Raw genomic sequence first — 13,803 nt, forward strand, 5'->3', positions numbered from 1 at the left:
ATAAAATGTAAGAACTATACAAGGGCCACATGTTTCAGAATTTATGTGAACTGTACAAAATGGAAAAATCTATGGAATCAGAAAGTAGATTTGTAGGTGCCAGAGATCAAGATAAGGCGAATGGGAAAAGACTGCTAATACAATACTGTTTTAGTCAGCTTTTTTGCCACTGTGACCAAAACACCTGACAAAAATAATGTTGAGGAGGAAAAGTTTATTTGGGGTTCACAGTTTCAAATTTCTGAGTCCACAGATGACTGAATCTGTCATTCTGGCCCCGAGGTGAGACAGAGCAGCATAGTGGAATGTGTGGTGGAGGAAAGCACATCGAATGTGGCATCAGGAAGCAGAGCTGTGCTCACTGGCGTCAAAGTATAAAAAACAAACGCACCAACTCAGTGACCCACCTCCTCCAGCCACACCCTGCGGTTAGCCTATAGTCACCCCGACCCCAAGTTAAACTATGCCACTGGATTAATGTACTGATTAGTTTAAGGTTCTCATAACCCAGTCATTTCACCACTAAACTTCCTGGCATTGTCACACACATGAGCTTTTGGGGGACACCTAATATCTAAGCTGTAACAGGCACACTGTTTCTTCTTGAAGCAGTGAAAATGTTCTAAAATTAATTGTGATTTTGGTTGCACAACTAGGATTATACTAAGTTAAATCATTGAGTTGGCCACTTAAAATTAGTGAATCATTTATATGCTAATTTTATCTCAGTTAACTCTGTACCTCTTCTTTAATGTGGGTAGGCCAGCATTAAGCTTTTTAAGAGGTCCAATTTCTGTCCTCAGTTAGATTCAGAGTTCTTGTAAGATCAGTTCTACTCAAACCTACATTAACAGGCATTTAAATTAAAAAAAAAAAAAAAAAAAAGCCAAGTTATCATCGTGTCACTTTTTTTCTTTTATTGGAGACTTAACTTTTTAGACTCAGGTCATTATTACTAAGTAAAACCAGAAACATAATATCAAAGGAAATAAAACAGAGGGGTTTATGCTTTTTGTGGTTAAGGAAAGCATAGTACAATTGCAGCATTACCACTTGAGCTTCTTCTAACTACCATAAGCTCTAAGTACCCATGATGAAACTTAAATAAAATTAATTTAAAAAAATAAAAGTAAGCTAGTAGTATGTGCAAGTAATATATAAAAGCTTCAACCACAGAGCTGTCTCCCTAACTTACCCTTTGGTTTTGAGAAAAGTTTGTATGGAGGATTCATGTATCAAGGATTAAATCAACATTCCTATAAAACTATTAACCAAACATATTAATACTGTAATGTTTAAAATTTATTTAAACTCTGATTTTCAAATATCTAAATAACATTCACTTTATGTAACACATTCAGCAAAATTTATGCCTTTTTAAAAAGTATCTTAAGATTATATTTTATTTACTTGGGCTGGGGTTGTGACTCAGTACTGTCATGATTGCCTAGCACGCATGAGACCCTGGGTTCAATCCTCAGCATCATATAAAAATAAAATAAAGGTATTGTGTCCACCTACAACTAAAAATATATTTTAAAAAAAGATTATATTTCATTTACTTGAAATTTTTCTCCAGTGTGATCTTAACTGTTTATAATAGTAATTAAAATTATAGTACTTAGCTCTTGACAAAAAAAATGAAAGATTATTATCATAGAGAAAATTACATTTTTAGGTATGAAAGAAAAAGATGAAGAAAAGAGCAGCTCTAATCATTCAAAAACCTAAAGGAAGTTTGAAGGTTTTGTTTCATGCCTCATTGTTGCTTTCATTCAATATTTACTGTTCTTTTTCAATTTCTGCACGCAGGTTTGACTGTGCAGATCGACAGTTTCATTCCATCCCTGCCACCTGGCAAGCTCTCATGGATAATCCATATGATGTGAAAGAACTTATTCCTGAATTCTTCTATTTTCCAGAGTTTTTGGAAAATCAAAATCGTAAGAAATAGATGATTTAAAAACTTAACTTAGCAGATTTCAATGATGGAACCTGAAAAATAACTTTCAGAACATGGCTATAATGTCATGTAGCTTATTTAAGGTTCATTCTATCTATAGATTAGTTAGTGACAGAATTTAACTGATGCCCTTCTAGGGAAGTTCTATAGGGAACTAAGATTAATGAGTCAAATCTGAACTGGTATGAAAATTTATCTACACATTGTTACTAGAGAAGCAAAAATGACCATATGCTGTCACTAAGAGTCTTTGCATTAGATAAGGTGAGGATTTAGACCAGGGGTCAGCAAATTACAGGTCCACAGACCAAATCCATAAGTGAACTTGTACTTTTATATAGTTTTATTGGCACACAGCCAACTCTTTTATATGTCCTCTATGTATGACTGCTTTCAGAGACTAATAGTATACTTGAGTAGTTGCAGCAGAGACTGTATCACTCACAGAACCAGATGTATTTATATTTTTTTCCTTTATTGAAAAAGTTGATAGACTCCTGATTTAGAACATAAGAGAGGAGTCAAATTGGGAATAATGACTTCAGTTTATCACACCATTTGAAAATTCTTATTGTTTTTGAAGTACACAAGCATAGAGCTAAATCCAGTCATTTAAAATACCTGAACACTTTCTAAGTAATATTACATTTATTTTTTTAATAAAGAACGTGGCAAGATTGGTACTACTGGTGTTCGTTAGGGCAATTCCAAAGTGTTAAAGGGTCATTACCAGCTACTCTTTCTTCCTCTAACATGCAGTGTCAATGTTTGACCCTTTACTTGATCAGAAGAGTTTGTCATGCTGGGAAGAGCATATGCAGGGCTTAATGTTGCTTTGATCATGCACTCTGGAACAGGTTTTAGAGGCAGGGCATCTTACTCTCAGAGTAATACAGTTAGAATTGGTGACATTGAGAAGTTCAGGTGGATCTGTTGACTGAGTCTGATCCCAAGGTCAGTCAGCCATTAGACTGAAGTCTCCTAAAGCCAGAGTATCTGGAATAGGAGGGATGAACAGGCTAAATTTGGATGAAAAATTTAAGGTACTTTTAGCTCAACAACTCATGACATTTATCAGAGAAACACAGTGCTGAGGACTGTGTTCTGATGGCCTCCATTTCTAACTATACATTGCCTTTTTGTTTGAAATGAGCTGGGTAGGAGAAAGTAAATATATCAGGTAGCCTGCCTTCAGGAGCAAATATTAATAAAACCAACTTAAAATTGTACAAACAAGGAAATTTTAGTATTTTCAATAATAGAAACTTAGACTTATGGTAGTTCTAGATAGCTTAATATCATCAAAGCCAGCTTTCTTTCTGTGTTTCACTCTGTCATTCTGAGTATTTTGACTTTGTCTAAGACTAGTTCCTCTCTCATAGTTACAAATGACTGAAGCAGTGTTAAGCGTCATAGGTAGATACAACAGTACCTTAGAAAGAAATGGGACTATTAATCCATTAATCCATTGTATCCTTTTTTTTTTTTTTTTTTTTTTGTGACCCTGGAGATTAAACCCAGGGGCACTAAACCAACTGAGCCACATCCCCATCCCTTTTTTATTTTTTATTTTGAGACAGGGTTTCCCTACGTTGCTTAGGGCTTCTTCACTAAGTTGCTGAGGCTGGCTTTGAACTGCAATTCTCCTGCCTCAGCCTACCTAGCTGCAGGGATTACAGGCATGCACCACTGTACCTAGCCCATTGTGTCCTTTCTTCAGAGTGAGGAACCCTTTCTTATAACCTCTTCTCATTCCCCAGAGCTGGGTCATTCCCTGAAACAGTCACCAGGAATGAATGTGAAATGTAGGGCAGAAATGAAGACACAAATGAAATAAAGGTTCTGCTAGCAGATAAAAGGAGAAATAACCATAAATTTGGACAATGAAAAATATCTGCTACACAGTAATTAGCTTAACATAAAGCCAAAGACCCTGTACATCCTGTTATTCTATGACATTTAAACCTTACCCCAACTTTGAACACATGGTATTTTAAAGCAGCACACTGTTATTTTAAGGCTGGTATTTTAAGACCTTCTTGTCTGAAGGTCTTTTATGTTAACACTTTTCCTCCCACAAGAAAACCTCACATTTAGGAAAATTTCGTCAAAATTCCATGTTCTAACTATATGAGCAAAATTTTATTATGCAAATATCTGTTTAGAATAGTGGTATATAAATATATTATTCTTCCATAAAACAAATACAACTCTTCCAATGAGTGACTTTTTTTTTTTTTTTGAGTGACTTTTAAGATATAAGTTATACCAAAAAGTTTTAAGGAATTACATTTTATAAATTACCTTTTGCAGAACTATGTTTTTGATTTTAGTGTAAAAAGAATACTTAATACTGCATTTTTGTTCAGATGAGGGTTGTAACTATTATCTCCCCTCCTTTTCTCAATAAAAGAATTCTTATCCTTATTTCCCCTGTAAAAATTAATTTAAAACTTTTTAAATTAATGCAATATGTATATGCCAATAGATAAAAACTAAAGATGGGGAAAGCCACCTATTTTGCTTTGCAGCATGCCCTCATTTATATTTGATTTACTTCATATATTTAAATCTAAAATGATATGTTTTTATCTTTTATATGTCTTAGAATTTAACTTGGGTCGTCTACAAGTTTCCAAAGAACTAGTAAATAATGTCATCCTCCCCAGATGGGCTAAGTCAGCTGAAGATTTCATCTATAAACATAGGAAAGCTCTGGTAAGATTTTTGTTTAATTATTAGACAGATTAATAAGTTACAGATGTATTTTCCAAAGGATGAGATAAAATATCTGATTTTTATTTTTCTAAATTAATTTGTAATATATGATATGTTTAGAATGTACAATATAGTAATTTTATTAAGATAAGAATCTTCTGATACAGTAAGAATATGTTATAGTCCATGAATATAACCAAACAGAGATTGAGCATCCTTAAACTTATTTAAAGTAATCTTTGGATCTTAGAACATTTGGGATTTTGGACTTTTGCTCAACAGGTCAAGTCTATGCAAATATTCCAAAATGGGAAAAATCCAAAATCCAAGGCAGGCCTGGTGGCTCTCACCTGTATTTCCAACTACTTGGGAGATTGAGAGGGGAGAATCCCTTGAGCTGAGGAATTTGAGGCCAGCCCGGGCAACATAGTGAGATGCTGTCTCAAGAAAAGAAAGAAAGGAAAAGTGAACAAAAACAGAATCTGAAACACTTCTGGTCCCAAGCACTTTGCATAAGGAATACTCAACTTTTATTAAATATTCCAGTTCTATATCTCCTTGCTGTATGTGTAACTGTTCCATTTACCAAACTGGTATAGTTTGATGTTTTGAACTTATTTCAAATCTCAAGAAGAATGAATATATTAAGTTTCTAACAACAAAAGCAACTAAATTCTAAATGCCACCTTTTGAAGCTTACTAGTTTTCAGTTAAATTTTCAATTTGGAATTAAAGGACTAGTGAGGGCTAGTTTAAATTGATAATTGTGTTACTATCTTGCAGATGATATAATTGACTCTTATTTTTTCCCCTCAGTAGACCAACAGTAAGTTTGGTGTCACAACTAATTTCTGCCTTTGCTGTGTCAAAACAAATTAGATGTGACTGAGTTCTACTAATCTACAAAAGTGACAACAGATCACATTGACCCCCATGCAGTAGTTAGCTTATCCCTGCATTAAGACTTGAGTCCTAAAGTCTAGTATCTTGATACCTAAATAAAGTCTATAAGTGTCTAAAATCACTCAGGTGTTGCTCCTTTTGGATCTCAAGACTAAAGTAAATTATCTGCTTCCGTATAACAACAGTGATATGACAAAACAGAAGAACTTCACTAGAATTCTTGTTTAAAACAAAAAGTGAAAATGGATGCCAACCAAGAATCTTATACCCAGCAAAATTTACTTTCAGATTTGACGATGAAATAAGATCCTTCCATGATAAACAAAAGCTAAAGGAATTTACAAAAAGAAAGCCGGCATTGCAGAACATTCTCAGCAAAATATTCCATGAGGAAGAGATGAAAAACAACGATGCAAATCAGCAACAAGGAGGAACTAGCCTAAAGGAATAGCCAAATAAAGGGGAAACCAAATCATGTCAAAAATAAAAATGAGTCAAATGACTGGGAATACAAATCATATCACAGTAATAACCCTGAATGTTAATGGCCTGAACTCATCCATCAAAAGACATAGACTGGCAGAATGGATTAAAAAGAAAAATCCAACAATTTGCTGCCTGCAAGAGACTCATCTCATAGAAAGAGATACCCATAGACTAAAGGTGAAAGGATGGGAAAAAACATACCATGCACATGGACACAGCAAAAAAGCTGGAGTATCCATCCTCATTTCAGATACTGTGGACTTCAAGCCAAAACTAGTCAAAAGGGATAAAGAAGGACATTACATACGGCTTAAGGGAAGCATAAATCAGCAAGACATAACAATCATAAACATCTGTGCCCCGAACATTGGCTCATCCATGTACGTCAGACAAATCCTTCTCAATTCCAGAAATCAAATAGACCACAACACAATAATACTAGGTGATTTTAACACACCTCTCTCACCGCTGGATAGATCGTCCAAACAAAAATTGAATAAAGAAACCATAGATCTCAATAACACAATCAACAATTTAGACTTAACAGACTTATATAGAATATACCATCCAACAAAGAACGAATACACTTTCTTCTCAGCAGCACATGGATCCTTCTCTAAAATAGACCATGTTTTATGCCACAAAGCTACTGTTAGCAAATACAAGAAGATAGAGATACTGCCTTTTACTCTATCAGATCATAATGGATTGAAATTAGAAATGAATGACAGAATAAAAAACAGAAACTTCTCCAATACTTGGAGATTAAATAATACACTATTATATGATGAATGGATAACAGAAGACATCAGGAGGGAAATTTAAAAATTCTTAGAAATAAACGAGAACAAAGACACATTATATCAAAATCTCTGGGACACTATGAAAGCAGTACTTAGAGGAAGATTTATTTCATGGGGCACATTCAACAAAAGAAGTAGAAATCAACAAATAAATGACTTAACACTACAGCTCAAAGCCCTAGAAAAAGAAGAGCAGACCAACACCAAAAGTAGTAGAAGACAGGAAATAGTTAAAATCAGAGCCAAAATCAACAAAATTGAAACAAAATCGGAAAAATTAACAAAATCAATAGTTGGTTCTTTGAGAAAATAAACAAGATTGATAAACCCTTAGCCACACTAACAAAGAGAAAGTGGGAGAAAACTCAAATTACTAAAATTTGGAATGAACAAGGAAATATCACAACAGACACGAGTGAAATACAAAACATAATTAGAAGCTATTTTGAAAATCTATACTCCAACAAAACAGAAAACCTCAAAGACATCAACAAGTTTCTAGAGAAATATGAATTACCTAAACTGAACGAGGAGGACATACACAACTTAAATAAATCAATTTCAAGCAATGAAATAGAAGAGGTAATCAAAAGCCTACCAACAAAGAAAAGTCCAGGACCAGATGGGTTCTCAGCCGAGTTCTACAAAACCTTTAAAGAAGAGCTCATTCCAATACTCCTCAAAGTATTCCATAAAATAGAAGAGGAGGGAACCCTCCCAAGCTCATTTATCACCCTGATACCTAAACCAGACAGAGACACATCAAGGAAAGAAAATTTCAGACCAATATCCTTAATGAATATCGACGCAAAAATTCTCAGCAAAATTTTAGCAAATCACATACAAAAATATATTAAAAAGATAGTGCACCATGATCAAGTGGGTTTTATCCCAGGGATGCAAGTTTGGTTGAACATCCGGAAATCAATAAATGTCATTCACCATATCAACAGACTAAAAGTTAAGAATCACATGATTATTTCAATAGATGCAAAAAAAGCATTCGATAAAATACAGCATCCCTTCATGCTCAAAATACTAGAGAAAATTGGGGTAGTGGGAACATTCCTTAACATTATAAAGGCCATTTATGCTAAGCCAATGGCCAATATCATTCTAAATGGTGAAAAACTGAAAGCATTCCCCCTAAAAACTGGAACAAGGCAGGGATGCCCTCTTTCACCACTTCTATTCAACATCATTCTTGAAACTCTAGCCAGAGCAATTAGACAAACCAAGGAAATTAAAGGGATACGAATTGGAAAAGAAGAACTCAAACTATCCCTGTTCGCTGATGACATGATTATATATTTAGAGGAACCTGGAAATTCCACCAGAAAACTCTTAGAACTCATAAGTGAATTCAGTAAAGTAGCAGGTTACAAGATCAATGCCCATAAATCCAACACATTTTTATACATAAGTGATGAATCTTCAGAAAGAGAAATTAGGAAAACTACCCCATTCACAATAGCCTCGAAAAAAATAAAATACTTGGGAATCAATCTCACAAAAGAGGTGAAAGACCTCTACAATGAGAACTTCAGAACACTAAAGAAAGAAATTAAAGAACACCTTAGAAGATGGAAAGATCTCCCATGTTCTTGGATAGGCAGAATTAATATTGTCAAAATGGCCATACTACCTAAAGTGCTATACAGATTGAATGCAATTCCAATTAAAATCCCAATGATGTACCTTACAGAAATAGAGCAAGCAATTATGAAATTCATCTGGAAGAATAAGAAACCCAGAATAGCTAAAGCAATCCTCAGTAGAAAGAGCGAAGCAGGGGGTATCGCAATACCAGATCTTCAACTCTATTACAAAGCAATAGTAACAAAAATGGCATGGTATTGGTACCAAAATAGACAGTTAGATCAATGGTACAGAATAGAGGACATGGACACAAACCCAAATAAATACAATTTTCTCATGCTAGACAAAGGTTCCAAAAATATGCAATGGAGAAAAGATAGCCTCTTCAACAAATGGTGCTGGGAAAACTGGAAATCCATATGCAACAGAATGAAAGTAAATCCCTATCTCTCACCCTGCACAAAACTAAACTCAAAATGAATCAAGGACCTCGGAATCAGACCAGAGACCCTGCATCTTATAGAAGAAAAAGTAGGTCCAAACCTTCAACTTGTTGGCTTAGGATCAGACTTCCTTAACAGGACTCCCATAGCACAAGAAATAAAAGCTAGAATCAACCACTGGGATAGATTCAAACTAAAAAGCTTTCTCTCAGCGAAGGAAACTATCAGTAATGTGAAGAGAGAGCCTACAGAGTGGGAGAAAATCTTTGCCACTCATACTTCAGACAGAGCACCAATTTCCAGAATCTATAAAGAACTCAAAAAACTCTATACCAAGAATACAAATAACTCAATCAACAAATGGGCTAAGGAAATGAACAGACACTTCACAGAAGAAGATGTACAAGCAATCAACAGATATATGAAAAAATGTTCAACATCTCTAGTAATAAGAGAAATGCAAATCAAAACTACCCTAAGATTTCATCTCACCCCAATTAGAATGGCGATTATCAAGAATACAAGCAACAATAGGTGTTGGAGAGGATGTGGGGAAAAAGGTACACTCATACATTGCTGGTGGGGTTGCAAATTAGTGCAGCCACTCTGGAAAGCAGTATGGAGATTCCTCAGAAAGCTTGGATGGAACCACCATTTGACCCAGCTATCCCACTCCTTGGCTATACCCAAAGTACTTAAAATCAGCATACTACAGAGATACAGCCACAGCAATGTTCATAGCTGCTCAATTCACCATAGCCAGATTGTGGAACCAACCTAGATGCCCTTCAGTTGATGAATGGATAAAGAAACTGTGGCATATATATACAATGGAATATTACTCCACCATGAAGAATGATAAAGTTATGGCATTTACAGGCAAATGGATGAAATTGGAGGATATCATGCTAAGTGAGATAAGCCAATCTCAAAAAACGAAAGGACAAATGATCTCGCTGATAAGCGGATGAGGACATATAAGGGGGGGTAGGAGGGGTTAGCGTTAGGGTTAGGTTTAGGGTTAGGGATAAGGAGGGTGGTAAGAATGGAGGAAGGAAGGACTGTATAGAGGGAAAAGAGGGGTGGGAGGGATGGGGGGGAAGGGAAAAAATAACAGAATGAATCAAACAATATTGCCCTATGTAAATTTATGATTTTTAATTAAAATAATTTTAAAAAATATTTTTAAAAAAGTGTGGGGCATGACAGGAGGCTCCCAGTAATCACTGGTTTATTGCAATTCAAAATTCTAGTAAGAACATGTTTGTAGATTTTTTCATTAGGGCCCAGTTATGTTCCCTGAGGGTGATTCTCAATTGTTCTCAATTCTGTCTTTGGTTCTTCCCCTTCCTCCTTTCTTTCTTTATGTGGTGTCTTACCCCTACTAGGCAAGCACTCTCCCACTGAGCTACAATCCCAGCGCCCCTCCTCCCTTCTTTCCCATTAAAAAGACCTTTGTTTACATAAAATCTTTGTCAATTTCTTTTCTAATCATAGAAGTTGAAAGCCAAAGGGCTCTCTTTTTTTCCTTTTTCTTTTTTCAGTCTCTTTTTTAAAATTATCTGTTCATTTTTTAGTTTTTTACAGACTGCATTTTGATTCATTGTACACAAATGGGGTACATCATTTCGTTTCTGTGGTTGTACATGATGTAGATTCATACCATTCATGTAATCATACATGTACATAGGGTAATGATGTCTTTCTCATTCTACCATTTTTCATACCCCCTCTCCCTCTCATTTCCTTCTACATAATCCAAAGTTCCTCCATTCTTCTCTCACTCCCCACCCCCCCCACCCCCATTATATATCGTTCTTCACTTTTCAGGGAAAACATTCGGCCTTTGGTCTTTTGGGATTGGCTTATTTCACTTAGCATGATATTCTCCAGTTCCATCCATTTATTTGAAAATACCATATTATTATTCTTTTATGGTTGAATAATACTGCATTGTGTATATATACCACAGTTTTTTATCCATTTACCTGTTGAAGAGTTTTCTTAGCTCTATTGGACAAAAGCCATTTTGCATTACTTTACAAAATGGTCCCTTTTCTACTTTGGGCCAAATGATATCATCCCAGAAAAATGCTGTTAAGATTCTTAGACTCTACATTTTCTAGTTGAACTGAGAGGTACAACCTTGAATCTTTCTGAAGTCTTAACAGATGGTTTTATAGCCGAATCCCTGAAAACTTTTACCCAAAGCTATATTTTAATGATAATGATCTGATTTGATCATTGTCTCAGACCATTTCTCATTTTGAGAATATTTTCTCTCTAGAGTTCTGAAATTGTTTTATTTTCAAATCCAGCAAGACCTGACTTACTTATATTTTCTTAAAATTGTGCTTAAATAGTTTATTTTTAACCCATCTTACTCCTCCCTCACTTTATTATAGGCAACTGAAAGAAGCCAATTGACACTTTAAAACTTTCTATCTGGAAAACATCCACAGGCAGATGCCTTTCTGTCTTTGATGTATCTGGAACAGGAGTCCCCTCTTCTCTTGTCTCTAGTAACATCCTCCCTAGCTGTCTCATCGCCAATAATCTCCAAACACTCTCCATCTGCTCCCCAGCTCAGTTTACCTCTTGGTGTGTGCAGCCACATTTTCCACCCGAAGGTTATTGTTTTCTTGAATTGAATTTTTTTTCTTTTTTCTTGAACTGAAAAATTCTAGACAACTGTTTCAATGGAAACTATAACACAGTGATACATTTCACAGTTCTCATTAATTCTTGTAGATATTTGGGCTGTTACTAGCTTATTTATGTTATTTTCTACCCCTAGTAGTTAGGAGATATATACATCAAGATACAAAAAAAAAATAATCATCTACCTTACAGTATATATGGATAGTCAGTAAATGTATTAGATACTGAATAAATGTTTAACATGTTTTGTTTTTCATCACAACTCTTTTTAATGGCAAAAACTGAATAACTTCACTGTCCAGTAATACAGGGTTAATTAATGAATTTTTACTTACAAAGACTTGATACATATGAATGCATTCCAAGAGTTTTTATCAATGCTTGTTCTATATGTGAATATTTATTGAATAATAACATGTTTTTGGGAGAATTTTATGTACAGATGATTTATGTGTAGAAATGTTTCATTTATGTGTAGAAATGTTTCATTTGTTCTCTTTTTTTTTTTTTTTTTTTTTTTTTTGCAGTGCAGTGGGATTTGAACCCAGGGCAAAGAACTCTACCAACTGAGCTATATCACCAGCCTTCATTTGTTCTTTTCAAAGAATAAAAATTATATTGTAGTTGAGTGATATCTCAATTATTAAATTTGTTCTTTTTCTAGGAATCAGAGTATGTTTCAGCTCATCTTCATGAATGGATAGATTTGATTTTTGGTTATAAACAGAGGGGACCAGCTGCAGTGGAGGCCCTCAACGTTTTCTATTACTGTAGCTATGAAGGTATAACCCTGTATACTTTTTCTCTTACATTACCATGATGGAAATTTTGTTCAGTAGGTGGTCACCTGTGGTATTTTGAACCTGTTAAATATAGGAAAGAATACATTAACAAAACAACTTTTGGATTGAAAGAGTAAGATACTGCTTTTTTGGGGAATAGTAACTAAGTGTGTGTGTGTGCATGTATACATATACATGCAAATCTAATTACAAATGTCAATTATTGGTGTTAAAAGAGGGTTTGGGGTTTGGTTTGGTTAGATGCTAGGAATTGGACTCAGAAGTGCTTTACCACGAACTACATCCCAAATCCTTTTTATTCTTTACTTTGAGACTTACTGTATTGCTTGAGGCTGGCAATTCCACCTCCTGAGTTGCTGGAATTACAGGTGTGCACCACCATGCCCGACTGTCTTAAGAGTTTTTGATATCTGGCATATATGTCCTAGTTAGTTCTGCATTAAATATTACATATTAAATTGCTAACAAACTTTGAAAGAAGGCCTTTAGAAATATCAAGAACAAACTCTTCAAATGATGTTATTTAACTCAGGATCAAGAATGTTTTCTGCATTCTACTGTTATGTAAAACTCGAATGAATTTTTTAAAAAAAGTTTTCTGATTGCTTTAAAAGGCTGAAAAATCACCTGACATAGTGGTGCACATTTGTAATCCCAGTCACTTGGGAGGCTGAGGCAGGAGTATCGCAAGTTCAAAGCTAGCTTGGGCAAACTTAGTGAGACCTTGTCTCAAAATAAAAATACAAAGGGGTAGGAATGTACTCAGTGGTAGAGTGTCCCTGGGTTCAGTTCCCAGTACTGCAGAAATTAAAAAAAACACACACACACACACATGAGTATGCTGATTTATTTCTGACATATTCATGTTGTGGCATACTGTTTTATTTTCACTCTATAGCGAGTTTATTACTTCTGGTTTTAGGAGCTGTGGATCTGGATGCCTTAACAGATGAGAAAGAAAGAAAAGCCTTAGAAGGGATGATTAATAACTTTGGGCAAACACCTTGCCAATTGTTAAAGGTAAATTATATAAGCTATTGTCAACCAAGGATGTCTAGAAATGAATTGCTAAAGAATAGTATTACCATTATTTTTAAGAATTTTAATGATTTAAAACCTTATTTCAGGGTTACTATCCAGAATTTGGAAAAAATTACCTTGTATTTAATTGATTATTCCTATTTTTAAATAATAAAATATTGCATTTAAAGTCCATTTATGAAGTCAGGTATTATGGTCGATTCCTGTAGTCCCAGCTACTTTGGAGTCTGAGGTTGGAGAATCTCAAGTTCAAGACTAGCCTGGACAACATAAATGAAATTCTATCGCTACTGCCCTCCCCCACCCGTGCATAGCAAAAAAAAAAAAAAAATCCACTTATTAGAGCACTTGCCAACCATGTACCTGGATTCTATTCCCAGTAT

At 34.8% G+C, this 13,803-nt stretch overlaps 1 protein-coding gene across 16 annotated transcripts in view; it reads left to right on the forward strand.

Moving 5' to 3' along the window:
- The window catches only part of NBEAL1 (neurobeachin like 1), a 200,186-nt gene that overhangs the window by 165,123 nt on the left and 21,260 nt on the right, over window positions 1-13,803 (forward strand). For all 16 annotated transcript variants that reach the window (XM_079130554.1, XM_079130555.1, XM_079130546.1 and 13 more), the window contains 4 exons: window positions 1,813-1,943; window positions 4,572-4,681; window positions 12,241-12,358; window positions 13,302-13,399. In XM_079130554.1, coding sequence (XP_078986680.1) covers window positions 1,813-1,943; window positions 4,572-4,681; window positions 12,241-12,358; window positions 13,302-13,399 — 457 coding nt within the window. The remainder of the gene's footprint in view (window positions 1-1,812; window positions 1,944-4,571; window positions 4,682-12,240; window positions 12,359-13,301; window positions 13,400-13,803) is intronic.

This window comes from Sciurus vulgaris, assembly GCF_902686455.1.
Source record: "Sciurus vulgaris genome assembly, chromosome: 3".
NCBI classification, from domain to species: Eukaryota; Metazoa; Chordata; class Mammalia; order Rodentia; family Sciuridae; genus Sciurus; species Sciurus vulgaris.